The 27,422-nt window shown below is 39.8% G+C and overlaps 1 protein-coding gene across 2 annotated transcripts in view; it reads left to right on the forward strand.

Moving 5' to 3' along the window:
• ATAD2B (ATPase family AAA domain containing 2B) overlaps positions 1-26,169 on the forward strand; it is an 80,261-nt gene extending 54,092 nt beyond the window's left edge. The window contains exons 19-28 of one of the 2 annotated variants that reach the window (XM_066611685.1): positions 539-724; positions 2,351-2,486; positions 4,038-4,234; positions 8,864-9,023; positions 10,125-10,247; positions 14,162-14,299; positions 18,392-19,072; positions 20,076-20,179; positions 21,718-21,846; positions 22,928-26,169. In XM_066611685.1, coding sequence (XP_066467782.1) covers positions 539-724; positions 2,351-2,486; positions 4,038-4,234; positions 8,864-9,023; positions 10,125-10,247; positions 14,162-14,299; positions 18,392-19,072; positions 20,076-20,179; positions 21,718-21,846; positions 22,928-22,969 — 1,896 coding nt within the window. In that variant the 3' untranslated portion in view covers positions 22,970-26,169. The remainder of the gene's footprint in view (positions 1-538; positions 725-2,350; positions 2,487-4,037; positions 4,235-8,863; positions 9,024-10,124; positions 10,248-14,161; positions 14,300-18,391; positions 19,073-20,075; positions 20,180-21,717; positions 21,847-22,927) is intronic. The other variant, XM_066611693.1, reaches the window with a different exon arrangement.
• The last annotated feature ends 1,253 nt before the right edge of the window (positions 26,170-27,422 follow it).

A 27,422-nucleotide genomic window follows, 5' to 3' on the forward strand; every position in this document is an offset into this window, starting at 1 on the left:
CTGAAATTTAATAAAACCACGCATTAGCGATTGACATGTCCCTGTGACTTGGGATACAGGGAGTCTCTGACACCCACACAGTGCTCCATTGCCCGCTTTACAAGAAGTCTTGGACCTGTTTTTTTGCCAATTATTCCAACTGTCATGATGAATTGAAACTACAGATATTACTTACAATTGAAAAAATGGTAAAACCAATGTTGGATTTTTTTATATGAGATTTTAACCAAATGTAAAATGGAGGGAAATCTTATTTAATCTACATTTATTTCTGTTTTGATGACCTGCTTGAATGTAATTTCTTGTGTAAGCCGCTCAGGCAGCTGTTAAGTTCTATGCCTAATAGAGGTCGATTGGAAGAATAATTTGGACCCATGTATCAGATTTGGAAAGGAATTTTTTATGCAATATGCTAACATGTGAGCCTAACATTGAAGGGTAGATATTAAACACATCATGCTTTAAAATGTTGCGTTTTTAATCATACCAAGGATTTTGATTTTTTGCTTAATTTCATACTCTTAATGTTTTCAATTAGATCTTTCGTGAAGCAAGAAGAACGCTACCAAGTATTGTTTACATGCCTCATATTGGTGATTGGTGGGAATCTGTCAGTGAAACTGTGAGAGCTACTTTTTTAACTTTGCTGCAAGACATACCATCATTCTCACCTATATTTCTGCTCTCTACCTCTGAAACCATGTATAGTGAACTGCCTGAAGAGGTGAGCATGAAATGATTACTTGAGATGTAAAATGTTCATTGAGGACATAGCAGCCCCTTAACATGCATGTGGGAATTTTCCCTAACTTTTCTGACTTGGAGGGAATTGTCCATCATAAGCATCTTTTTGTCCCTGGCACAATTTAGCAAGCCTTTTGTAGCATGGCACAGAATAGAGAACTATTGGTTGTGGAAGTCATTTCACGCGCCTGTAGTTTGAAGTAAATTGAAGTGGTCTCAATTTGAAATTGCACGGTTATTGTGCCTAAATCATAAAAGAGCTTGAAACAAGAAGTGAAATGTTTTAACTTTTGTCTGGAGTGATCCTCCCTGGATTCCATGTTATTTGATCTACTAGACTTGCATCATTCCTCAGACTTGCTGGTATTTATTTTCAATAAAGTTATGTTCTGTGTTTAAGCAAACTGAATATCATCTTTGCTTCCCTGTTTTTCCACTGTTAGCATAAACATTTATTAGTTAATATTTATCTCTGCACCACAGTTATAAATGAAATGCTTTACAGTGCTAGTTTAGAACACTTTTTAATGTTTTATTATAGCTTAGTTTTGATTCCAGTAACGGTATATCTAGTTCTGCATCTCAAGGGGTCTTTTTGGTGTGTGCTGCTCATATAGCAGCACTCTTCTTCCACATTGCAAGTTGTTTTTGAAACTGTGGGAACTTTGTTAAAAACAGTATAATAAAATTGTGATATAGCATGGAGGACTGCAATAAAAAAACCCAGTGAAAACTATTACTGAATATTCTCAAGTCTTTAGACCTGTCTTTGGATATGCTGCAGTCTAGCATAACTTTGCTGTGAGTAGGCAGGAAGGTGAGCAAAAACTTGTTTTATGAACATCTCCATGAAAGCAGCCCTCTAGCTTGGGATACCTTGGTAGAGTGGGGTTGGCTATTAGGAGTGGAGTGAGGACACCCCAAACACAGAAACCATGGTAGGTAAGCAGCAAGAATAAATTTTTTAGAGATTTTTCAAAGAAGCCTCAATAAGCAGGTGTATGCAAGGAAACAGTTTTAAAAGCACTTAAAAACAAAATGTAAAAGCATATTAGAGTAAGAAAATAAACGGAGATACCGGTATAACCTAATTATCCATGGATTTTTCACCTGAGGTTTTTATCTCAGCATGATAAGGGCCCTCTAAAAGGAAAAACAGTCTCTTTTCTCAGCCTCATTTACCATTATAATACAGGAGAGCAGCAGCAGGCAAGCTATCAATCAAACTCTCTCCAGGGGTGTAGAACAGCTTAGTTTCAAGCAACCCCTCCCTTCCCCCTGGAGTGTGCAATAATGGCACAATGAGTAAAGGGAGGTTGTTTCTTAAAATTGATTTCATTTAACATAATTTTCTGCGGGGGTTCTGGCACACCTGCCATCCGCCTTTGGAAAGAATGACCTGGATCTAGTGTTACTCTTGTATGTGTACAAATTATATTGCTTCTATGTAGAACACTGTTACTGGTATGGGCTTTCTTTATGTGGAATGGTGAACATCTAAACCAGTCCTGCATTTTTCTCTTTGAAAAACTGATCCTCAAAATTAGTGTCACTGTTGATCAAACAGCTTGAAAACATTTTCTAATTTTTGACTCTTTTCATATAGGTGAAGTGTATCTTTAAAATCCAGTATGAAGAGGTTTTTTATATTCAGAGACCTAATGAAGATGACAGACGTAAATTTTTCCAAGAGCTGGTTCTCAAAGAGGCATCAATGCCACCTCCTAGAAGGAAGAAAACTGGTAAACTGACAGTCCTATCCACACTTACCTGGGAGTAAGCCCCATTGAGTATAATGGGGCTTACTTCTGAGTAGACATGCACAGCTCTTGGTTGCACTTCCTCGAATATATGAGCAGGCAATTGGCACTTCCCTCTTCTTTTCTCCCCTACCCCACCCCCTCCCACAAGCACATCCCTCCTAAATCTCATAATTACAGTTAACACCTCTCCTACTGTCCCTTCCCTCACTTGCCTCCACCTTCCAAAGTCCAGAATCATTTGCCTCACTTTCTCTCCCCTCCCACCATCTGAATCCTGCACTTGATTCAATAATGTCTCCTCATGCCCCTCACTCCACGTTTCTCCAGTATGTTCTCAGACTGACCTCTCTTTGCCAACACTTTCAGGCACTTCTGATAACAGTTCTATCACCCTACTTCAAAACATTTTTCCTCCTTTCCAAAAATTCCATATACTTCCCTCTCCAAGGTTCTTTTGAATTTCTTTAGCTGTCATGTAAGGATTTCATTGTATTAATTATATTAATTAAAAATTAATTGCAGTGTAATAATATAAGTAAAAAACTGGCAGTGTGCTTTGACAATTTTAGTGCCGTGTCAGTGTGCTGTGAGCTGGAAAAGGTTGAAAATGGCTGATCTATGATACCTGCCTACTTTTTTTCTTTCTCTTCTAACTTGCAGTTGATTCCTATCCCAGAATCTTTCTGTATATAAATAGGGATTTCAAGAGCAGAGAATATACAAGTTCTGTAATGATTACAACTGCACTGGGGAAGGAAGTGAAGGAAGATATTTCCAGTTGTAGTATTAGCATACAATTGGCCCTCCTTATGTGCTGATTCAGCACCTGTGGATTTGACTCAACGCAGGTGCTGACCCCATGCCTGGAGAACCTCAAGGACCTCTGAACATGACCAGAAGTGCCTTCCAGTTGCATCTACGGAGTGTTCTGAGGTGCAGAGGGGCCTTCCCTGTGCCTCAGAACACCACCTGGTCACGATAGGAATGCATTTCTGGTCACGTCTGGGAAGTTCTAGAGGTCCTTTCTGTGGCTTCTATTATTCACAGATATTGGTATCAGCAATGGGTCCAGGAACGGATCCCCCGTGGATATTGAGGACCAACTGTATTCAGGAGCAGTGAAAAAGGAACCCATGCCATTTTATGCCTCCGCAGTTTAAACTGGGGAATTTTGTTGCCTGGCAAGTATTAGTAGTGCTTTCCTTCAGAGTGAAGATGGGTGGAACAAAAAATACTTTTTCAGCTTTAATTTTTTAACTTGCTTGGATAGAACCATATAATGCACACCAGTCACGCAACTCTTGTCTGCACACCCTTAATTAAAGGCTGCTACTACTTAGAAGGATGTAGGTGTTCACGGAGGTTAGAAAGTCTCCTCAGTATGATTCTTTTTTATTGCCAACTGAGGTAAGGAATTCAAGATTCTTGGTGTGGCCTAGTATGAGGAAAAGTGTAAAATACACTGTGGTATTAAATTTTAAGAAGATACACCCTAAATATCTTGTTTTGCCTGATGTTTCACATCTTTAGCTCTTTCTGATATGGAGGTGCTTCCACTTGCACTACCACCTTCAACCCGCCAGCTGTCCGAGGCAGAAAAACAGCGAATGGAGGACCAGGAGGAGAACACGCTGAGAGAGTTGCGGTTGTTTCTCAGGGATGTTACCAAGAGGCTGGCCACAGACAAGCGCTTTAACATCTTCAGCAAACCGGTGGATATTGACGAGGTCTTGTTTCAGTAACGTGCAAACAATGAAGTTGACCTTATTGGCAATAAACAGGCGTGCCCCCTGCATATCTGCGGGGGATCCATTCCACAGACCCCCTTGCTGATACGGAAACTGCGAATATGGGGGGACGCCTGTATTGATAATGCCCCCCGTCCACTGTTTAAGAACTTACTGGGGAAAGTGTGTATATCTTTAACAGGGTGCTGTAAGCAGTTAAGCTTACAGTGCAATACAGCTCTGAGCAGTGTGAGTCCTGTGTTTAAATAAGCTTTCTGATCAGAGCTAGATTGCATAGAGCTGCAAGCTTAACTGCTAAATTGCAATGCAATTGGACTCCCTGGCAATGAATGCGTTGTTTAAACAAGCTCTGATGCTAGTTGAGAAGCAGCAGTTAACCCCTTCCCATCTAGCCTCAGAACTAGTTTAATCAAGGTATTCACACTGCTAGGAGCTGGATTGCGTTGCACTATAAGCTTAATTGCTTGACAGTGACTTGTTTAAGCAAAGTGAAAGGAAGTGTGTGTATTTTGCTTTAACAGGTTTCTGTAAGATATACACACTTCCCATGGTAAGTTCTTAAACATTGCTATTGCACACTGGGGTGTGTGTGTGTGGGGGGGTCCCCACATTCGCAGATAAGTGAAATTGTGGTTACGGGATCCGCAGATATGGGGCCCCCCTGTAGTCAAAAAGGCATAGATTAGTTAGTATTGCAAATGATATCTATGATCTAACCTGTTTAGCATATTTTCTCAATTAGTGATTTAGCCTTAATTTTAATTTCTGAAACCACAGCTCATGTTTTTCTGCTGCTGTGTTAACACGGAAATTCGGTATGGTTCAGGTTGCTTCTTCTATTGTGTGGTAGTAATTTTATTTGCTCACATAACACAAATGCAAACTGTTTTACCTGGAGAAGCCCCATTTAAGCCATTGGGACTGTTGGTGCAAGAACTATTTATTAAATTGTAATGTCTACTCTAGAAAATTCAACAAATTAATCAGTCATCTCTTTGCATGGCAATCGCCAGCAGTGTCATAACCGAAAAACTATAAGGCTTTATAGCTGTAGCTGTACCATTTGACTTATCTGGCAATTGATAAAAATTAAAACAAAACAAAGGAATTAAATTTGATAATACTTTTTTTCTACTGTCTTGTATAATACTAAACAGAGTGCTTTAACAGTCATTTGCACACTAGTTCCTTTTAGTTCTTTACAGGCATGTTTATGATGTCTGTCCAGATTTTGGTCAACTTCAGATTTCAATTTTGCACAGATAACTGCTCAGGGAATGGCTAGCTGTGATGATGTACTTACAGAAATGTAATTTACATTGTGTTGGTATTTGGGGACTCAAGTTTTTTAAGGGGTAGCTTGTACGCTTCCATCATCTGGTGGGGGCTTGTCTCTGGAGTTGTTTTGAGTTTTGCAGGCACTCTGAGGCAGCAGAATTTATCTTGTTACAGAGTGCCTCCAGAGTGCAGCATGATGTTAAACAAAATCTCTATGACTGTGCAAGGGAGTTTGATTGGGGTGTGACAGATTTTGATTGCCTTCCAAGGCAAGCCTAGTATCCCCCTATCTTGTCTCTCTAAAGAGTTCAGGGTGAGTTCAGAGTTCCTTTTAACTATTTTATAGAATGAGGTATCAATATACTGATACATCTTTTAAATTACAAGAGACATTGTTATTGGACTGTTCGGAACGAATAATACATTTTTCCTGTCAACTTAGAACAGCAAAGTTGGAAAAATCTGGTTTATCAATAAGTAAGCGGGCCCGTCATGTGACATGTCCTTGAATATGTTAGGTGGAGCATTCTCAGTAAATATGCTCTTAAATCCTCTTTATGTGCAGGAACTCTTCTTAGCTGAGTGAAAAACACTGATTTTTCATTGTGTTGAATGGCTTATCACTGGGTGCTGATGAGGAGAATTAATTGGATTAAGACTACTGTGTCCACAAATATTAATGGGTATCAGTTCAACATCAATTTAGTTTCAAAATCAGAAGGATGTTGATGGTTAGAAAAATGAAATTCCAGAATTTCAAACTATCTTGCTCGTTTCTGGATATAATTTGATTCAAAGTAGTATTTTTATTCTAATGTGTTGGTTGTGGCCAACTGGAATCAGGAAGTGTTTTCTTATCTTCTTAATATCATATAACTTTGAAAACCAAAATGAGAAACATTAACATAATCATTAAAGTTCATTTATGGAAATTATTGTCATATGCAAATTTCTCTTGAGGCCTTGGTATCAGCAAGTGATCTGTTCTTGGACACCCTGAGGATACAAAAAAACCTTGGTTAAGGAAATCCGCAAGTATGGCCCCTTTAAATGCTGTGCTCTGGTCGCCTCCAGAGGGGTTTCTGAAGCCTGCAGAAGCTATACTTGTCCGCCAGTGGCCTCTGCAGACTTCAGAATGGTTGTTACCTCAGAACGCCTTAAAAGGCATAAAAATGTCACTTCCAGTTTCTAAACTGGAAGTAGTGGTTTCTTAGCACTATGGGGGTCATTCTGAAGGGTCACCTTTGGAAGTTCAGGTTGAACCAGGTCTGGCTCAACGTCGGTTTGGGGGACCTGCCTTGAGCCAGATTCACAGGCACATAATCTGTGGATACAGAGGCCCCACCTGTAATTCTAAAATGCACTAAATTTACTGTTCTATAAAATAGATGCCGGAGTAGGCCTTTACCAGCACAGCTATTTAGGATTAACGTCTCCCCCAGATCATAAAAAGGTAGCTTGATACGGTCTAGAAGTCACATTTGTGTTGGGGAAAAAACCATCTCCAAAGTTAGGTTTCCTTTTCCTTCTAGCATACTACTTGGCATTCTTGTTTGACTGTCCAGATATGCTTGCTTAAATGTCTTACAGGCATATTGTTACAGTCACCTCTTTCACAGCCATGCACACTGTAATATTGATTACAGGTTATTCTTCGTGGCATCTGTGCAGTCTCATATATGAGGTCTGGCTGGATGTGTACTAGCAAAGTACTGTAGTATGTCTTAGAGCTTTTGGAACCTTAGGAGCTCTTTTCTCTCTCTCCTTATTCTACTGCTACTACATTTGTTTCATGCGGAGTATAGAATTGTTTTCACATCACATCTGCATGTTGGATGTCACTTTAGGGGGAGACATGTAGGTTTGATCCGCCTAGCACAAAATTGAAGTGTACAGATGGTGTAGATCAGGGGTGTCCAAACATTTTGGCAGGAGGGCCACATCTCTTTGACGCTGTGTCAGGGGCCAGGAAAAAAATTAATTTACATTTCAAATTTGGATAAATTTACATAAATGAATTTATTAGAGGTGGAACTTATATGAATGAATGAAGGTCTTGCACAAAGCAAAACCATGCTTTCCTACGCTGCCACTGCTGCATCACAGATGTGAAACAGCAAGTAGTGGAGGGAGCTCTTGTCCCACAGCTCAGGTGAGAGGTTGAACAGTTGTCCTCATGCTGAGAGCAGTTGCGTTGGGCCAGCATGGGCTCCAGCAAGTCTCCAGAGGGCCAGAGGCTCATTGGAGACTGGGGCCACCCTGTGGGTCAGACTGGGAGTCCCAGAGGGCCACAGGTGGCCCCCGGGCAGGGGTTTGGGCATCCCTGGTGTAGATTATGCCTATATGCATGTGCTAAATCCTGCTGCCCTCCCCATCAAGAGTAACCTCTACCTTGAACTCATCTTTTCAGCCCTGTAATTCTGCCAGCTGTCAGAAATGCAGGTGTTAAGTGTTAAAGTTGTAAGAGATGGAACCTTGGCTTTCCCCAGGTGTGAGCAGGGTGCACAAACACAGCATACACAGCAGAGTCCTTTCAATGCAGCAGTTGTATTATAGAGCAAGGGTTTTTACAAGTAGAGTAGTCAGCAAACAGTCCAAGTCATATACGATGAGCAGTCAGTTCAGTATCAACAAATCCAAATCAGCTTTCCACAATACACAGTCAAAGTTCAGTCCATAGTCAGTAACATCATATACATACAGTATCCAGCCTCTTCAGTCACTGGCAGCAGTCTAACAGTAATCACCATCAACTCTCCTACTGCTGCTCTTGAGGCTCCTTCTGACTATCCTCATATAGTCAGCTCAGCCAATCAGTACTGGCCTTGGTCACACCCAGGGTGTGCCTGTCCCAGGTGCTTGCTGATTCCAGCTGAATCATCAGTCCACACCTGCTCCCTGAACCAACATGTAAGCCTTGGTTCTGCATTTACTCAGAACACAAGCTGACATTAAGTGCCTGCACTGGAAGGGATACATGAATGAAGTCTTTGACATTGTGTTTGAGATTTTGGAAAAGGATCTCACGTTTTTCTTTCTGTTTTTATTTTAAAATGAAAAAAACATTCCTATATTTAAAATTGTGTAAGCATACTGATCAAGATAGTTTGATGGGGCAAATATTTGGATTTTAGATGATCAAATTAGAGCTGTGAATCCGATTGAACAAAACATTGTGCAGGAACTAGTTTTTATCCTTTGTGAAAAATATTTCTTATTTTTATCCTTAAAATGTTTTGAATTAACCCCGTCTAAATATATAAATAAGCTTAGTGCTGAGAACATATGTTAACATTGGCATAAATCTCTGTCACCTTTGTTTGATTATAGGTTTCAGATTATCTGGAAGTTATTAAAGAGCCAATGGACCTGTCTACAGTAATAAGTAAAATTGATAAACACAACTATTTAACTGCAAAAGATTTTCTAATAGACATAGATCTGATCTGTAGCAATGCATTGGAATATAATCCTGACAAAGATCCTGGGGGTAAGGAATATTTTATCTCCTTTCATTTAAGCATAAAAGCATATTTCACTGTGGGCGCAATCCTAAAAAGGAGATGGGCTGACGCAAGACCCTTGTGCTGGCCCACCGGTGTCGCAAAAGTACCATAAAGCACTTTCACGCCACCGGGAGAAGAGGGAGGCCAGTGCAAGGACACGCCAACGTGGGCCCTGGGCAGGTGAGTTCACACTGCCTGAGCTTTGCCAGTGCCGGGGTCTGGAGGGGATGTGTGGGGTGCGCAGGGAGGAGGCGGGAGGGAGGTGTTTTGAGGCAGTGGGCGGGTGGTGGGCATTCCCAGGAGCAGGGGAGAGTGGGAGGCTGGACCAGGACCCGGCAGTTATGCCGAATCCAGAGGTGGCACGGATCCAAGTAGCCACTTTGGGACTGCAGTGGCTCTCCCTGGGTAAAGGGGAAACACTTGCCCCTGGCAGAGCCTCTGGCTGCCTGAAACTTGTGCTGGATACAGCACAGGCACGCTGGTCTGCCTGCTCCAATGCAAGTTAGGATTCAGCTGCCCGTATCTAATTGCAGTACAAGTACATTGAGGGGGGAAGAGTTCAGAAGTAATTGGTAATATGGTCTGAAAATCTACTGTTCAGAGGCAACAAGTAAAAATGTCATTGAGCTTGAACAATGCCATGGCTTCCTCACAAAGAAACTTCTTGAATCAGCATATAAGGTGGCTGTGCTGTACTTCCCAAATTAGAGTCACTTGGTCAAAACTGATGTCATTTTTGGATTCAGCACCCCAAATATACCCAATAATAGGTATAACTTTTGAGATGAAAAAATGTGTGTAGGCCTGTGTATGCCTCCCCAGGAGCATTACTTTTATGTTTTAGAAGGTTGATTAAAGTGTGTTTGTCCTCACAGGCATTTGCGATTAATGCTTACCACTTACGTGGATTTTATTTATTTTACTAATACTAATTGTATAGTTTTAGTTTTGAGTTGATTTAAATTTGTTTCATCTGCTTTTAGAGACTTTGTCTTGATCACTCATAGAAGAAAGATAATTCATAAATTTTAAAACAAGTAGAAATGTTTTTGATTTTTAAAATGAGGCTTATGTTCATTTTGTAGATAAAATAATTAGACACAGGGCCTGTACTCTGAAGGATACTGCACATGCTATCATTGCTGCTGAGCTGGATCCGGAGTTCAATAAAATGTGTGAAGAAATCAAGGAAGCAAGAAAAAAAAGAGGTATTCCAACTTTCTTTAAAACACATTAATCCTAAATCTACTATAAAGAAGAATGAAAATGCACAAAGGTCACTGAGCTCTTAATAATTGATAGATTGCCTCTAGCTATCCAGGGTTTATAAGAAAGATCCTGTTGTTAAATTCTGTTTGCATTATTTAGACAGTGTAATGGATCATTTCAGTCTAATTTTAAAATTTGTTGTGGCCAGATACACATATTTAAATCTTTACTGTTTCTACAATGCAAATGTCAAGGTTATTGATGTTAGAAAGTGCATCAGACCTCCACAGAAACCAGCATAGCACAGAGAGGTTCTCAAGCTACCTGTTATTGGAAGTCATTGTTATCCATCCTTTCATAAGAAGGAAGACATACACATGCTGACAGATAAATAAAGCTTGATAAGAGTTCTTCAGAACAATGCTAAAGAAAGGACATGATTGGTTTTATATGTTTTAGGCACCATCTTATATACTGGTTCTAGTATATACGTCTGCTTTTAAGACACATTAAAATTACATGAGCTTGCAGGAAATAAGCATCCATTGTAGTGTACCAGACTTAGCAAATAGAAACAAGGAATGTAAACAATACTATATATCCTGTGCTGAACCAGTCATCTTTGTGTTTTAACTTGAACATTCTTCCATTTAACATACTAAAGTATAACTGAGTGGAGATACCTTTAAAGTGTGCTTCTCTTAAATTTAGTAAGGGAGAGCTGCTGCCCCTCTTTACCTCAGTGCAGCAGCTTTTTGAGTGGCTGTTTCATCTTGTGCATGTTTTTAGATTGTGGGCCCTTTTGGGACAGGGAACCATTTCTGTATTTTAGCTATGTGAACTGTTTTATGAACATCTCTATTTACTCTTTAATTAGCTGAAAGAGTAACTTTATAAAAATGGTACACTTGTTGTGCCAGAAATATGTAGTGGGCACTTGGTATCTGTGGGGGATCCATTCCTGAACCCCCAGTGGATACCGATTTTCATGGATAATGGAATCCATGGCGAGGGCCTCAGGGACCACCCAGATGCAACCAGAAGTGTCTTTTGGTTGTGTCCAGGAGGTGTTCTGAGGTGCTGGGAAGCTGTGTGTGGCCTTCTTGTACCTCAGAAGTCCTCCCGGACATGTTTGGAAGGCACTTACAGTTTTCACTGAAAACCAGAAGTGCCTTCTGGGTGTCTCTGGGAGGACTTCTGAGGCCCGGAAAACACCTCTCAGTCACATGTGCCATACCTGTGAATAAGGAGAGCCCACTGCATTTTCCATCAGTGGCACAACAGAAAGACTTTTTAGTTATTTCATAGGAGATTTTACAAGAACTCAGAATAACTTCTCTTTAGTAGACAGTGTATTTGGCTACAATTGTGCCAGTAGCTTTTGTGCCAGCTTTCGTGCAGTTGTGCCAGTAGATGGGTAGGGGGTGTGCACATGTGCACAAGAAAGATATGCTGGGTTCAGTTACATGCATTTCCATGTAATGTGTAGTCAGACCATGATGATAACCTTGGAAAGCTAATCTGTTGTTCCTTTACTAGTGGATGCTATTTTAGCAGAATTGCTAAGAACCTGAACAGACTGGGGTCACATTCTCCTGGTACCTGAAGGGGTTCACCAGATGCCTTCCCTTTACGGTGGTGCTCTAGTCTAGTGGTCTTCAACCCTTTTCTTTCCCATAAGTTGCCACGAGCCCACAACTGAGGCTTTGTGACCCCATTGGGGTTCTAACCCCAAGGTTGAAGAACACTGCTTTATATCTTCCTGAAAACATCCCTTAGTTCTGCTTTTCTTACAGGGTTTGGGATGTATTCATGTCCTATTACTTGATGGTCATGGGATTTGTACTGGCTGCTTTGCATTCGTATTGGCAACCTTCAGTCTCGAAAGACTATGGTATCGCGCTCTGAAAGGTGGTTCTGGCACAGCGTCTAGTGTGGCTGAAAAGGCCAATCCGGGAGTGACAATCCCTTCCACACCAGGAGCAAGTGCAGTCTGTCCCTGGTCTGTCTCCCTGGCTATGGGCCTTCCTTCTTTGCCTCTTAGCCTCAGACTGTTGGCAAAGTGTCTCTTCAAACTGGGAAAGGCCTGCCTCCAAGCGGGCCGCTCAGAGGCCAGGGTTTCCCACTTGTTGAGGTCCATCCCTAAGCGGAGGCCTTTTTATTACAGTTGCTCAAGCGGGCCGCTCAGAGGCCAGGGTTTCCCACTTGTTGAGGTCCATCCCTAAGGCCTTCAGATCCCTCTTGCAGATGTCCTTGTATCGCAGCTGTGGTCTACCTGTAGGGCGCTTTCCTTGCACGAGTTCTCCATAGAGGAGATCCTTTGGGATCCGGCCATCATCCATTCTCACAATGCTTTGCATTCATATTATTAATAAATATGAGCAACTGTAATATCATCAAGTTAAATGAAAATGCAACTTTGGTACCCAAGCTTGAATTAAATCCCTTCTGAGACATCAGTTCATCTGGGGAACTTCAGTTGCATTGTTTCTTCCTTTCACCTGCAATTGACCATTTCTAAAATTGGAGTAGTAATGATTTTTCTCAGATAAGAAATGTAAAGTATATTCTATCAGTGCTATAGAAATAAAGGAAAACATACTCTTTGCGGTACTCGTCTGTGTAATTTTTCCCATGTTACTTGTAAAATAATTGATTAGAAAGGCCTGTGTGTAAATGAATTTTGCTGTTACATTAAAAGGCAGCATAAATGGTCTTTAAAGTTAAACAGTTTTGGACATAATTCATTGTCAAACTTGAGTGTATTTAGAAACCTTGCATTCATTAATGGCTAACAGTACAATTCTGTCCACATTTGCTCAGAAGTTCCACTGGTTTCCATGAGTCTACTTAAGTACATATGTGTATCCTAACCAACTTTCCAGCATTGATATAGCTGTGCAAATGTGGTGTGCATGGCATCCTGCAATGGGAGGTAGTCAAGGTGGGGCTTCCTCAAGGTAAGGGTATGTTTGTTACCTTACCTTGGGCCTGCATTGCAGCTAGGTCAGTGCTGGAATATTGGTTAGAATTGCACCCTAAGCTACAGATTTCAGAGTTTTCAGTTTTTTTCGCTGGTACCAAGGAATCATGTGGTAGACCACCAACTCAAGCCTATGCATGTCTACCTAGAACTAAATCATAAGAAGAACATAAGAACAGCCCCACTGGATCAGGCCATAGGCCCATCTAGTCCAGCTTCCTGTATCTCATAGCGGCCCACCAAATGCCCCAAGGAGCACACCAGATAACAAGAGACCTCATTCTGGTGCCCACCCTTGCATCTGGCATTCTGACATAGCCCATTTCTAAAATCAGGAGGTTGCACATGCACATCATGGCTTGCAACCCGTAATGGATTTTTCCTCCAGAAACTTGTCCAATCCCCTTTTAAAGGCGTCCAGTCCAGATGCCATCATCACATCCTGTGGCAAGGAGTTCCACAGACCAACCACACGCTGAGTAAAGAAATATTTTCTTGAGTTCAGTGGGACCTACTCCCAGATAAGCGTGTAGAGATTGCAGTCATAGGCAAACCACTTGTTCTCAGCCCTTCCTGCCATACAATACCAGGATAATGTTGATTTGTCTTAGAGTAGCTGTAAGGCTTACAACAAGATAATATATCTGGAGCTCTTTCAGTACTCTAAAGCCTGATACAAATGCAAAATACTATTAATTTCTTTGAGATGGGAGAAAATGTTTTTTGAACTGTCAGGTTTTGTATTTGATGGCTACATGTCTGATGTACTCATTTGCTGGATGTAAATCTTTGTTTTGCAGAATCCAGCTAAAATGCATTTAATTGCTGTGGGGTTTTAGCATGATAGTATATTCCAGACTGCTTTCTAAAACTTGACCAGTTTATACTGCTTGGATTATTTAAATAGGTATGCTTATCTTCTGTATGCAGGCTTATCAGTAACGACAGAGCAAATAAATCCTCATGGTTCCACTGTACAGAAAACAGAAACTAGAGTTGAAGAGGCATTCCAGAACAAGCAAAAAAATGCCATGACAGTATGGCACAACTCTACAAGTAAATGTGCATGTAAGTATTTTCGATCATTTGCTCCAGGCAGTAAATGCAGCAGTGACCAAGATGAATATATTAGATGTGCACCTTAAATTTTTTTTTTAAATAAAGCAATCTATATACCTTTTGTTTATTTGCTTATTTCTGACCTGAGGGTATATATTATTATTGGTGGGGGTGTAGTGTGATGGCTTAACTGCACTACTAGTGATAGTATGTATGATAGATGTACTAGTGATAGTATGATCTAGCAATGTAATCAATACAGTGGCAAAGACAGAGCAACCTGAGTGTGCTTGTCAGAATTCTGTGCGACTGTGATGCTGAATAAGCACAAGTGAAGCCAAAGGCATCTGAACACTGTTGGCCAATTTGTGTTCTATAGAATGTTGAACACAACGTTCTGTGTGTGCCACACCAGCGAAGCCTCAATATATTGGATACAGGGGCTTCATTTGTGACTCGCAGGTTTATTGCTAGTGTTCAGGTTTATATTCAATAATGAACACCCTCCCTCCCCAAAAGAGAAATAAGCACCTTGCGCTAAATAGAACCAAAGTTGGTTGTTTTGGTGAAAGTGTTTGGTAACACTGGTGTAGGATATTGCATTGTTTTGCTGAGAATTTGGATATCAGGCTATGTCCTAGTAAAAGATAACGGTGTGGCAAGAGTGGGGACGTTTGGGTCTGAATCAGCCTGTTTCGCACCTGATTTTGACACAGAAACTGCCCCTTTGCTAGGGGAAGAATGGAGTATGATGCTGCTGTTTTTCCTAGGCATCTCCTTGGGTTTGATACCTGGATATGTTGTGGAGGTGAGGGGCACCACCTTACAGTGATTCTGTTCCTATCTGGAAGGGCCAATTTCACAATATGGTGCTGGAAGGCTACTGTTTGGCAACTATGCTGTGGAATCCTGCTGGTTTTCATTCTGTCTCTCATGCTTTTTGGCATTTAGTTGAAGCCTCTTGTGGTGCTGCCTGAAGATTTGATATTAATTTGTGTCATTAGTATGCTGATGACACACAGCATTGTAACTCTGTTCAGACTTGCTCCATGAGTATTACAGACATATGGTGTGGTGAAAGTGTGCTTGCAGGTCACCCCTCTGCCAATGTTTTTCTGAAACCACAGCTTACATGCATGCCGCATTTGTTTGAGTGGTGAACACTGTACCCAGAGAGAGATTCTGCCCATTCCAGGTTGTGGAGGGATTTTGGGAACACATTGGCATAGGTCTTGCTGTTTTTGCTCCCCCTCACATGTGTTCATTACATACATGGATGAAGATCTGAGCACGGCTTATTTTCCCTTTACATCTGATTCAGGTGAGGTGATAGAAGTGCATAAATTGATATCTGGGGTCAGTAATGAACTGGATGATAAACTGGTCTGGAATGGACTGATCTAATAAACTGACCTCAGTGCAGATAAGATGGATGTACTGTGGGTGGGTGTTTGATCTGTTAGGTGAAGTGGTGTTCAGTTTGTTGTGGTCAGGTTTACATTTACCCCTAAGAGCCCAACTTCTCTGTCAGGGAGGGCTCATAGTCATTGGAGATCTAATGATCTCTGTATCATGGTGTATTTCACCAAACTATTACAGTGTGTAGTACAAAAGCATTTGAAGACTGCTTGAAAATAATTACCGTAATCCAAAACAAAGCCACTGGGCTGCTGACTGGGACCAATCAATGTTTTATACTTCAGCAGCTTGAGTGGCTTCCAGTATAAATTCTGATGCTTACCTTTAAGTTCCTACATGGCTTAGGACATTTGTAGCCATTTTATCACCTATGCTATTGTTAACCTTCCTGTCCACTGCCATCTTCAGTGGCCATCATCTGAGGTGATGCAGATGGTGACTGGTGACAGGGCCTTCTCAGTAGTGACACCCTATTTATGGAAGTTCCCTGTCCTCCAGGGAGGCTTGACCTTGATGTCATCTTCAGCACCAAGCGAACACTTTTGATTTTTTCCCAGGCCTTTTAACCTTTGAGATTGTTTTGCTACTGCAAAACAGTAAAACAGTGTTATAGGTTTACTGTTTAGATTTTATTATTCCTGATATTGTTAAGCCACTGTGGAAATATTTATATTGAAATGTGAGGTATCAGTTCCTGAAATAATAAACCAAACGTGTGTTGTCAGTTGACTTGCAAACACTTACCTTAAAGTGAGTCCAGATCAGGGAGGATGGGTCATGGTGACGCATTAGCTATTTTGTGCATGGTTGGACATGACGCAGACCATACAGTGGATGCAGCATTGCTTATGTTGGGAATTCTGTTTGTGAGGCTAAAGCATTTTTAAAACGTGCCCTTTCCTATTTCAGGTAAGGTAAGGAAATTAGTCTTTTCCTTATTATTGCCAGTAGATGGTGATGGTGCGAAAGCCTACTGTTTTGGATCTTTGAGTTAGTTAGCAGCTGTGTTGGTCTCGGGGAACGAACATGTAGCTCTGTTATTAAATTGGTGAAGCATAATGACCATACAGTATTCTGTTTATGCTAAGGCCTGCAGAATTATGTTGCAAGGAATAAGAGACGCTCCAAATTCCTCCCTTAGGGAGGCTTGCTTTTCTCTTTGAAAACAGTGGATAGCCAGAGTGAGCATAAAATATTAAGAATCCACTAAACGTTGTTAGGAAAAGTATCTCCCATAAACAGTCTCTAGTACTTCACAAAGGCTTTGCAGTTATTTGACTTTTCTAAATATCACATAATCTTGACAGGCTTGGAAGGGCAAGGTAGTAAAATCCTTCCCCCAAACAGTGGAAAACCTTCTCATTCCCTCCCCTAGCATTGCTACCCACTTTCCACTCATAAAGACCACAACTTTTTTACTTTTTGTTAATGAAAACTAAAATTCTAAGGATATTGAATTATTTTACATTCAGGGTTTTTCATAGGATAGCATGGGAGTGCACAGCACTCCAATGTCACAATCTGAAGAGTACTTGGCATTATGTGTTATTGATTTTCATGGGACTTTTCAGTGACGATGTTCAGAACTGTACCTTGAAAATTGGACTGTCCTCAAACTATAAATATTTTTCAATCAATTTATAAATCGCATATTGATTCCCATAAAATTTTTTCCCTGTGGTTTGAGGAAAAGTTTTTAAACTGCAAATTACTCTTTTTCTTTCTAAGGTGACTTCTTTAATAATTATCTTCTTTAAGGATAATTTCTACTAGTTCAGAAAAACAAGAGGTGGAAGAAAACTGAAAACCCTCCAAGCCTATTTTACTAGATTTTCTTATAGCCTGCCATATGGCAGTACATTTAAGATGGAAGCACTTGTCTTTCAAAAGGTAACTTTTTGAAGATGCCAGATTACTGGTTAGATAGGCAAGTAACTTAGAATAAAGTATCTGACCAGATATAAGGCAGTGCACATTGTCACTCTGTTCTGATAGTTTTCTGTGGACAGGTATGAATTTGAAATATCCAAGGGAAGCTTAAGCAGTTTACATGAATTGTAAATATCTCTTTTCACAGGGCAGAGATAAGGGTACCCTGCCATTTACTTATGATAGGAATTGATCAATTTATTTAATTGTCTTTTGGCAATTAAATGATTCTGTCTTTGGTTCTTTGTATTAAGTAGATTTTTTTGCCTGATAATATGGAGGGAAATCTGTTTTTAAAATAATTAATTTAAATTTTGATTTAAAGTGAAAAATACTGGCATTCCTCTTTATCCAATGGGAAGTATGGATTAGGTCTGTCAATATAAGAAGAAGCCTTAAAATGGCAAAGGTAACATTTCATGCCGTTGTGAGGAGAGGCCTACCTGCCTCAATTGCTGCTTGACTTCCATTGTGCAATAGAAAGGCTTTTCTGAAGACCTTTATGGATAGTGCAATAAGTATTATGTTCAGGCTGTCACTATTGTGATTTCATTCTTTTGAGACTGATTTATTATTTTGCGTTTTTATTAGCTGCCTTGGAAAAGCTTTGTGCTCAAATGGTGGAGTAAAGATATTTAATAAATACCTTGCTAGTAAATACTCAGCATTTAATTGACATCTTGCCCTTGCTAAATACTTCAGACTGACCAAGTGTTTGCTTCTGTAAAAGTTATTTTCTGTCTCATAATTCAGTTCGATTAAGGAGGAAATCAAGACGACGTTCACAATGGGGCAAAGGCATTATCAAAAAGAGAAAAGTAAATAATCTGAAAAAAGATGAAGATGATGCCAAGTTTGCAGATGATGAAAATCAAGGGGAGGACAGCAAGTTGCTGGAGAATGGGGAACTTGAGGGAAGTACAGACTGCATTGAGGAGAACGGCGAGGAAACGGGAGATCTCTCCATGACAAATGATGAGTCCTCTTGTGATATCATGGATATACATGGAGAGCAAAGACTTAATAATGGAACTGTAGGGAAGGAAAATAGTATTCCTTCCACAGAAGAGAGCTCAAATGAATCTCTGCTAGTAAGTAACAAAGTTACTATGAATGCAGGGAAGGAGTCCAAGGAGTCCTTGTTCAAGAGGGACCGTTTAAATGGTGAGGCCTCTGAAGGGACACCTGTATTAGCATGTCAGTATAGCAAATGTGAATCATTGAATGTTGTTTCACCTTCTGACATCCCTGACACGTCTGCTCCTGAACAAAATGCAACAAATGATGATCACCAAAAAGAAAAACCTGAAGCTTTCAGTGAAAGCCCGGAAGCAGAACAGATAAAACAGTCTGTCACTGAGGCACCACAATGCAGCAATAATGAAAAAAAATCACAAGGCGTAGATACTGAGACTAAAGAGTCAGATAAAGAAGGTATGCGTTGTATATACAGAGTTGTAGTCAAAGTATTGCTTCTGTTTTTTAGAAGAACCTCTGTTTGCATAAGGGGAAAGGGGTGATTTTCACTGTCCCACCTTTCCTCTGCAGTTCCCTGCACTCCCTGAATGTCTGCTTCAAAAAATCATCAGAAACAGATTTGCAGAGGCTTTAGAGGAAAAGGGGAGATGCCATAAGAACTACCCCCTCCGTTGTGCTAACGGAGCTTCTTCCACAAATGGCAGATTACCTTAGCTACATCCTCTTTCCTGTTTTTAATTTGCAAAAATTGATTCTCATTTTAGTAGTGATAGAATTGAAGGCAAAGAGGTGGGGGTCTGTGATCAAAAACGTTTGAACCCATGTCAATCCACTAGTGATGCCCAGTTTCTGTAATCTTGTGGCCATTCTGCTGTCCAGACAGAGTCTGTGGGATAGAAGTATGTTTTGACTCATTCACATGCAGTCAGGCTCCCTATTAACATCTCCAAGCGACACTTAGCTGAAGCACTATGTGTGACATCTACAGTACAAATATGATTTATATATCTTGACTACAACATTGATAGTGCCCCCTGGAGCCAGATGAAAATGCAGCCCCTGGGCCACCAGTTTGCTGTTCTCTAGATTATGACAATTCTCTTTATAATGATTGTGGGAGCATGAAAGAAAATGGAGAAAGTGAGATGAAAGATGTAAGGGCCAACAGCATGGAAGCCAAACTGTTAAGTACTACGACAGCTTCTTACAAGACAAGATGGCAGAAATCTAAACTTTCAGTAGTTTAATAACTTTCTAAATGTGCATGTGAGTCTTGCTTGTAAAATATTTAGCATTTTTGTTTTATTTCCAAATTTGAGTATTGTTTAATTCTGTTATGCTGAATGTGGGTACCAATGTATAAAAATAAAAATTAGAATTCATAGGCAACTTTGCAAGTAAATCTACTTAAAGGTTACTAATGCTTCCTTGCCATTGTTTCCTTCCTTCCTTCTTGCAGGTGTGTTGAAAATTAAGAAAACACGTAAAGTTCCTTTGGCACAAGTTCCAGAGGAGGAATTGGATCCTGTACCTCCTGTCATTGTTGACCATGACAGGTTGATGGTAAGGGTGATGGGAAAATTCTTAACAGCAATATTTTGCTCTTCTCTTGTCTTCTTCACAAGTGTGTTTAAGTTGTATGACATTAAAGTGTTGTAATTTCTGTATTGGCATTACCTGTACCATCTTTCTGCAGCAAGGCTTCCTAAGCACATGCACCTCCCTAGTAATAAAATCAATCAATCAGTAAAAGCAAAAATAATAAAATACAGTCGAAGCCAGTTGGAAAGGTTCCTCCATACTCTCTTTCTCTTATCGTTTGTCTAAAGGTGGGGAGAGTCAAGGCAGTTCATACTGTTTGAGAGAAGGGAGCTTCCAGAGTGTGGACATTGATACTCTTTTTATTTGGTAGAAATTGAATCAGTTTAATAGCATCTTATTATTATTTATTATTAACAGTATTTATATACCGCTTTTCAACTAAAAGTTCACAAAGCGATTTACAGAGAAAAATCAAATAACTAAATGGCTCCCTGTCCCAAAAGGGCTCACAATCTAAAAAGATGCAAAAGAACACCAACAGACAGCCACTAGAAAAGACACTGCTGGGGTGAGGTGGGCCAGTTACTCTCCCCCTGCTAAAAAAAGGAGCACCCACTTGAAAAAGTGCCTCTTACCCAATTAGCAGGGGTAATTCTTAAAATCTTAAAATTTTAAGAATTAAAAATCTTAAAATCTTAAAATAACCTGTTCCTTGGTAATAACGTACCAGGTGATAACAGACCAGGGCTAAGTTGAAATAAGGGAGAGAGGAATTAAGTGAGTATTTTTCCCCCACCTGTATGAAAACTGGGTGAGCTGTTTGCAGCCCCATGTTTCTGTTTGAAAGATCCCCTTTCCTGTAACAGTCATGTCATACATGGTCAAATTTGGCTGTGTGACAATGTCAGTGACTGCAAATATAACTAAAATTCAGAATAAGGGCATTGGTCCTCTAAATTCATTTCATGTGCTGTCAGTGATGGTATGCAGCCAAATGTGGTTACATGAGAGCAGCATTCTTGTGGGGAGAGTGACAGACAAAAATGTGGTGCCAAAACTACAGCTATTTGGGGGTTCAAGGAGCCATAAAAGCAGTATACTTAAAGATATTTTGGGTAAAACTTTTGGGGGGAGGGTCCTGAAAGAGACCCTTTTTTTGTATGGACACCGCTGAACATGTGATCCATTTGTCTCTCTTGTTGTGTTTTTCACACTATAAACTTCATTTTGGTTTTGCAAAGTACTCCTTGTGCCCTGAGTTTTTCTGTCCGTGAGGAATTAACAGAGGCAAACTATTAAAATGTGTATGAAAGAACCACTACTACAAAATTATTGCACAGTATTATTTTTTGTGGCAGTGAACCAAACTCTTGTGTTAAGCTTTTCAAGGCAGGAACTATGTCAAGTCCTTATTTTCTCCAGTACTTACCACTGTAGTGGCATTAATTTGGTTTCCAACTATCCAAACATTTCTTAATTGTGTGTAAACAAAGAATGAATCTGAGTTCCTGACTTTAAAAAACCTGTCATCTTAAACTCATGCCAATTCTTCTTAACAGAATTTACTTGATTTATTGGTTAAGAAAAGTGACAACTTGACTGTTGATCAGCTTGAGAGGCTCTACTCGCTTCTAAATCAGTGCATCTACCGGCATCGTAAAGATTATGACAAGTCACAGCTTGTAGAGGTAAGTTTACTCAGCTTCTTATTTCTGTGAGTTTAGTAGCATACTCCCTAATTGACTGCTTCTTCACAGCTAAATATCAAAAATCCTCTTGAGGGTTCTTCTAACTGCCGTGAAATCAAGCATAAGCAGCATGGTGCCTTCTGAAGCTGCTAGTGTTCCTATACACTGAAACTTTGAATTCCATTCTTCATTTGTGTTGTGGTAAAGATGGATCTGGAATAGTTTAATGCCAAGTTTGGTTTTTATTCCTGAGTATCTCTGACATGGAATAGTGTTGAATCTGGTAAACTTTTATTAGCGGGTAATATTTTTAATGAAATTGCGCTTCAAAATAAAGGGAGCATTTATTTGTATGTATTTTGAAAAACTCCTTACACTTGGAGTGGACATTAATAGGAAACTTTCAACCATGCATGTTTTATGAGAAACATTTATTCTACCAATTTATATGCTACATCAGTGAACTGTTTGGCACTGATGATGTATTGCAATCTGATTTTAAAATTCGTTAAATCTGAATTTAACCCAGTTGCATTTTATTTCTGTTAATGCCAATGGAGGAGGAACTGGTTGAAATCTGAGCTTAATTGTATTCTGTTTTGTGATGGTCCCATTGTCTTGTGGTGGTATCCTGCAAAGAGAGTCTGTGGTCTTATAAACCATGGGTCTCCAAAGTACAGCCTGTGGGCCATAGTTGACCCGCAAAGGCTGTCCATCTGGCCCATGGAGACCCATCAGCTGCCTGGTTTGCAGGGACATGGTTTCCCCTCCTCCCTTCCCTCCATTACTTTGAAAGTGCTTTGGACTGGTTTGCAAGGAAATCGTCCCTCTCTCTTCCTCCTCTTGATATATTTATTACTTAAACTTTAAATGTAAATTTATTTTTCTGGCCCTCGTCAGGTTTATGATATGGCCCTCCTGCTGAAATGTTTGGAGCCCTTGTTATAAACTAATTGCTGAACTTCAGTAGAGCAGCTTTCTGTGTGTGGGGGTGGGGGAGTGGGTTTTTCTTTACTATGCAGTGGCAGTTGGTCATTTCTCTGAACAGCTATGAACAATCAGTCCTCTGTCTTTCTTTCAGGAGATGGAAAGAACAGTTGATATGTTTGAAACATTCCTGTGAACTCTTCAAGATGTGCGGGTTTATCTTTTTGTAAGCTGCTCCCAGGCGAGCAGTCTTCTGAGCCATTTGATTTCCAGTTGCACCAAGTACGTGCAGAGCCTTGGTCTTAACATGCTCGCTCTTTGTCTCTCTTTCTGTTATGAATTTGGTGCTATTGTCTCAGGTACCTGAAACCAGCCAGCCTACAAGAACCAAACGGAACTTCATAATATTTGTATCTTGTTATAAATAAAGAATATAATGCCACAACTTGGAGATTTTTGGTGCTATCGACACTGCTCATTTCTGCTGTCTACATGCATTATTCTTGTGAGAAGCTTCAGGTGCAATGGAGCAGGCTAACAAACACTCACAAACTGGATAGAGCAGATCTAAATGATTGTTTTTAAGTGGGCAACTTTTAAAGTTTTGATTTTCATTTTTGTTTTTTTATTATCTGAGGTAATGGACAGAAGCCTGTTTTTAAAGCTGGCAGTGAAGAATTGTGGTGAAAATGAATTAACTTTGGTATACGTTAATGTGAAGAAGAAGCTCCCTGGAGCTGCCTTCAATGTGCCTTTTTAGATAGCTGCGGAGGAGGAGAAGGCTATTAAAAATGGTTGGGATTGTAGCCAATGGTAGAGTTAGAAAGTTTTTTTTTTTCTTCACAAGCCTGTGTTCCCAAAGAACAGCTTCAGGTTCTCACACTGCTGAATGGCAGCCAGTATTATGTTTTTTAACATGTCTGTGTTGCTCTCCAGAAAATCAGATTATGGAAATAACCACGTGTAATCTCAAATGGTAAAATGCATTTATTCCACAAGTACAGGTGTTTTTAAAGCAAATCACACTGTGAAAATCTCACGGTGGATATTTAAGGTGGATGCAGTCATGTTTCTTTTAATGTTCCATTTTATTCCTTCAGCATTTTTAAAAACAGGTTTCTTTCTAAACTTCCATCCATGGTTTTGGAAGCTAAGGCTTGCTTGGGTGGCCATAGGCAGAAGAGATGGTTTTGTCCTGCCATCTTTAGCCTTCATATGAATTAGACCAGGCTCGTTCAGTACAATTCATATTAAACAGTATTAATGCGAAAATGACTAAACAGCCTTCTGTGGTTGTTGGCTGATTTTGGACCTCTGGATTGGCCTGTAAGATTGCAGTTCTCTAGAACTGCATGTGGGGCAGTTCTCAAACTCTCTTTTTGGGAAGCTATGAAGAGGCACACACTTGGCAGCAGGAAGCCTGTCACAGGCTCCTCAGCCTCTGGCAGATTTCCCTTGACCAACACGTGGAAGAGGAGGGGGACAGGTGAGCTCCTGGCACTGGTATCACCTTTTAGTAGTATCCACATGATCTCAAGCTGCAGGAGTGTCTTTCCAAAATATGCAACTTGCTGTGTTTTGTTTGAAACATGCAAAAAGCGGTCTTGGACTACTGCAGAGATGCTCAGCTACCTCAGCTTTTTGTATTTTAGTTACCAACAGTGTTTACAGAAGGCTGTAATTGCTCTGCTGCAGTTTACATACTGAAGCGAAGGTACTTGTCACCCGGTGTAGCTTGTAGTATGCCACTGCTGAAAACCAGACTTGGGCCTTGGGCTGCTGCAGTAATCCAAAGTGCTTTTTTCTTTTTAGATTTTGCATCCGAGCCTTCAAAATCTAGCCACCCCTTTCCCAGGCCCACCCGAAATGCCACTTGTTTAATTCCTCGTATGCATATAGTCACACCATTCTAAACACGACTCCTGTAGAAATGCTGTATTTTTAGTGGGAAAGTGCGATTAAAACAAATTTAAGCTAGAACTTCATTCTCAAAATTTGATTGTGGGAACTTTTTTCCATCTTTCTGTTCATATTTATTGCCATCATACTCGTTTAGAATATTTTGCTGTCAAATCCATTAGCATTTTGTATTTTGATGGAAAATTGTTACAAAACTTTAAGATTTGATGAAATAAAATGTAGCAGATTTTTGTAGCAAGTTTCTGGTAAAATGACTTTTTGCAAGTCTCAGAACAAGTTCTTGCAGCTTTTTTTAATAGATTGTAGTCCGACTATTTTGTTCAAGTAGCAGCAGCAGCAGCAGCCCATGTGAAAAGAGGAACTGCGCACAATTTTAACAGGTTGCTAAATTTGTATGAGCTGAAATCCTTTAAAATAGTTATCACAGAATTTGAAAAGAGTATCTTAAATTCAAGTCCAGCATTAAAAATGCTTCCAACTGGTCAGTTAAGGGGGGGGGGGGAAATCCTTTAGTAGTTTTTAAATGTTGATAAAAAAAGTGAGGGACTGCCTCTAAATGTTTTAGGTTTTCAGAAGAATTAGCTTATATAAATGTGTTAGTGGGCAACATGATTAAAATTATATATTCACCCTTTTGGCTCCAAAACTACACTAATACATATTGCTTCTTTTTTTTTTTAAACTTAGCTTAGTGGTTGTAGAGTTAAAACTGTTAATCTCTCCATGTTGTCAAGTTGTTTACTATCTGTATTTTTTATTGCTATTATTTTGCCACATAAAATTGGCAATAATTTGTACAAATCAATTCTTGTTTCTTGTTATGAATATTACCAATGAGCTCCTGTGCAAGGCCTTATCTGAGGGCCAGATGGAGGTTAAATTTCTGTGGGGCTAATGATGGAACTGCTCTAAGGGGAACTTGGCTGTGGAGTTAATTGTGTTTTACAAGCTTGAATTTCACCTGTGATTAATTTATGTTTTGTGTCCTCTGTGTTGTTACTTGAGTTTTCTCATATGCCAATGTATTTATTATAGGATTATTGATATATATTTTTTGCTAATACCTTGTCTTCCCATACCTTAAGTTGGAGGGTCAGTTCTGGCTTCATTGGTTATTTCGAATGGCGGGTCCTGTCGCTGGTTGTCATTTCCTTCTCTCCTCTTTTTTTTTTGTTTCTCTGTTTTGTAAATTCACCAGAAGCTTGAATTTGAGCTTGTACCTGCTTCTTTTCTATATTGTACATGGGTTGACTTAGGCAATGGGTGATGTCTTGTTTGATTTTGTTTATGTGTGTCTACTTTTGGATTAAGTAAGCTTACTTCATCAGCTCTGAAAAATTTTGGATTCTATAAGTTGTATTCAGAATTGTTTCACTTGATTTTTTTGGCATCTTCATTATGCATTAGTTAAGTAAATTATTTAATTTTTTTTGAATTTCTGGATATTTTGAACATTTTACTGTAATTTGTAATATAACTGCTGTGAAATACTTGAATAAAGATGAAAAGTAAAAACCTTGAGTTTCCTTTTAATAGTTTTGCATTTGAATGAAATGCTATTCTTAGAACTCCTGCTAGTTCTAAACAGTTTGGACAGCATCATTCTTACTTGTGCTTGCTCAGAATGAGTGTCCACAAAATGTGGACAATTTCCATTGGCTAAAATTTAGCATGCTTTCCTTTCTTCTCTCCCTGTCCCCCATCTGTATACCAGTTCTGAAACCTCCCTGTTTCAGGAGAGATTCTCCATGAAGCACTAGGGGCTGATAAACAGTCCTAGCCCCCTTGAAAGAATCATGTGATTGTTTAGATCCACCTCATTATGTATTATTTGCTGAATAACTTCATGAAGAAAAGCTTTTGCTAGTTGGAAATGGCAGGTGAAAATGTTGCTTTGCTGACCATCAGCATGAGAGAAGTCTGTTGTCACTTGTATCAAGTGCCTACCTTTGCTGAACTTCCCTTTCTGCCCGATGGATGTGCTGTACAAACAGCATCATGAGTGATGCCCGACAATAGAATGGAGACTACTGTTGGTTTATGGATTGTAATGTTAGGGTTTTATAGGGAACGGATCAAGCCCAGGTAATAAGGGATGTACTTTAACTATGTGCAGTTTTTCTTTGCAGATAGTTTAACTGTGTAAACATGAAATACTTAGAGGTGTTTGAAAATTGTGTTATTTATTTTACCCAGCAGTAAGGCCATTGTGTTCAATAAGACTTGGGCTGTAATCCTATCTTACTGGTGACACACACCTCTAGAAATACTATCTATGCTATATGCATTTAAATGTGTAGTAGTTGAGTTTTATTAAAATAGTGGCTAAGCCTTTATACTATTGTACTGTACAAAGAATGAACATAAAAATGGAAATAACTCTTAAAATAGTAAAAGCATGTAAATAGAGTTTTGAAAGTGAAGTTTGTGGATTGCTAAATATAAAACATTCATGTTTGTATGAATAAACTATACATTTCCACTGGTTTCCACTAAAAGTAGTTGGGTACATGCCACAGTAGACCTTTTTTAAAAAAGCAATTAGTGTTAAGAACATAAGAACATAAGAACAGCCCCACTGGATCAGGCCATAGGCCCATCTAGTCCAGCTTCCTGTATCTCACAGCGGCCCACCAAATGCCCCAGGGAGCACACCAGATAACAAGAGACCTCATCCTGGTGCCCTCCCTTGCATCTGGCATACTGACATAACCCATTTCTAAAATCAG

The sequence above is a fragment of the Tiliqua scincoides genome, chromosome 1 (genome assembly GCF_035046505.1).
Source record: "Tiliqua scincoides isolate rTilSci1 chromosome 1, rTilSci1.hap2, whole genome shotgun sequence".
Classification (NCBI taxonomy): Eukaryota; Metazoa; Chordata; class Lepidosauria; order Squamata; family Scincidae; genus Tiliqua; species Tiliqua scincoides.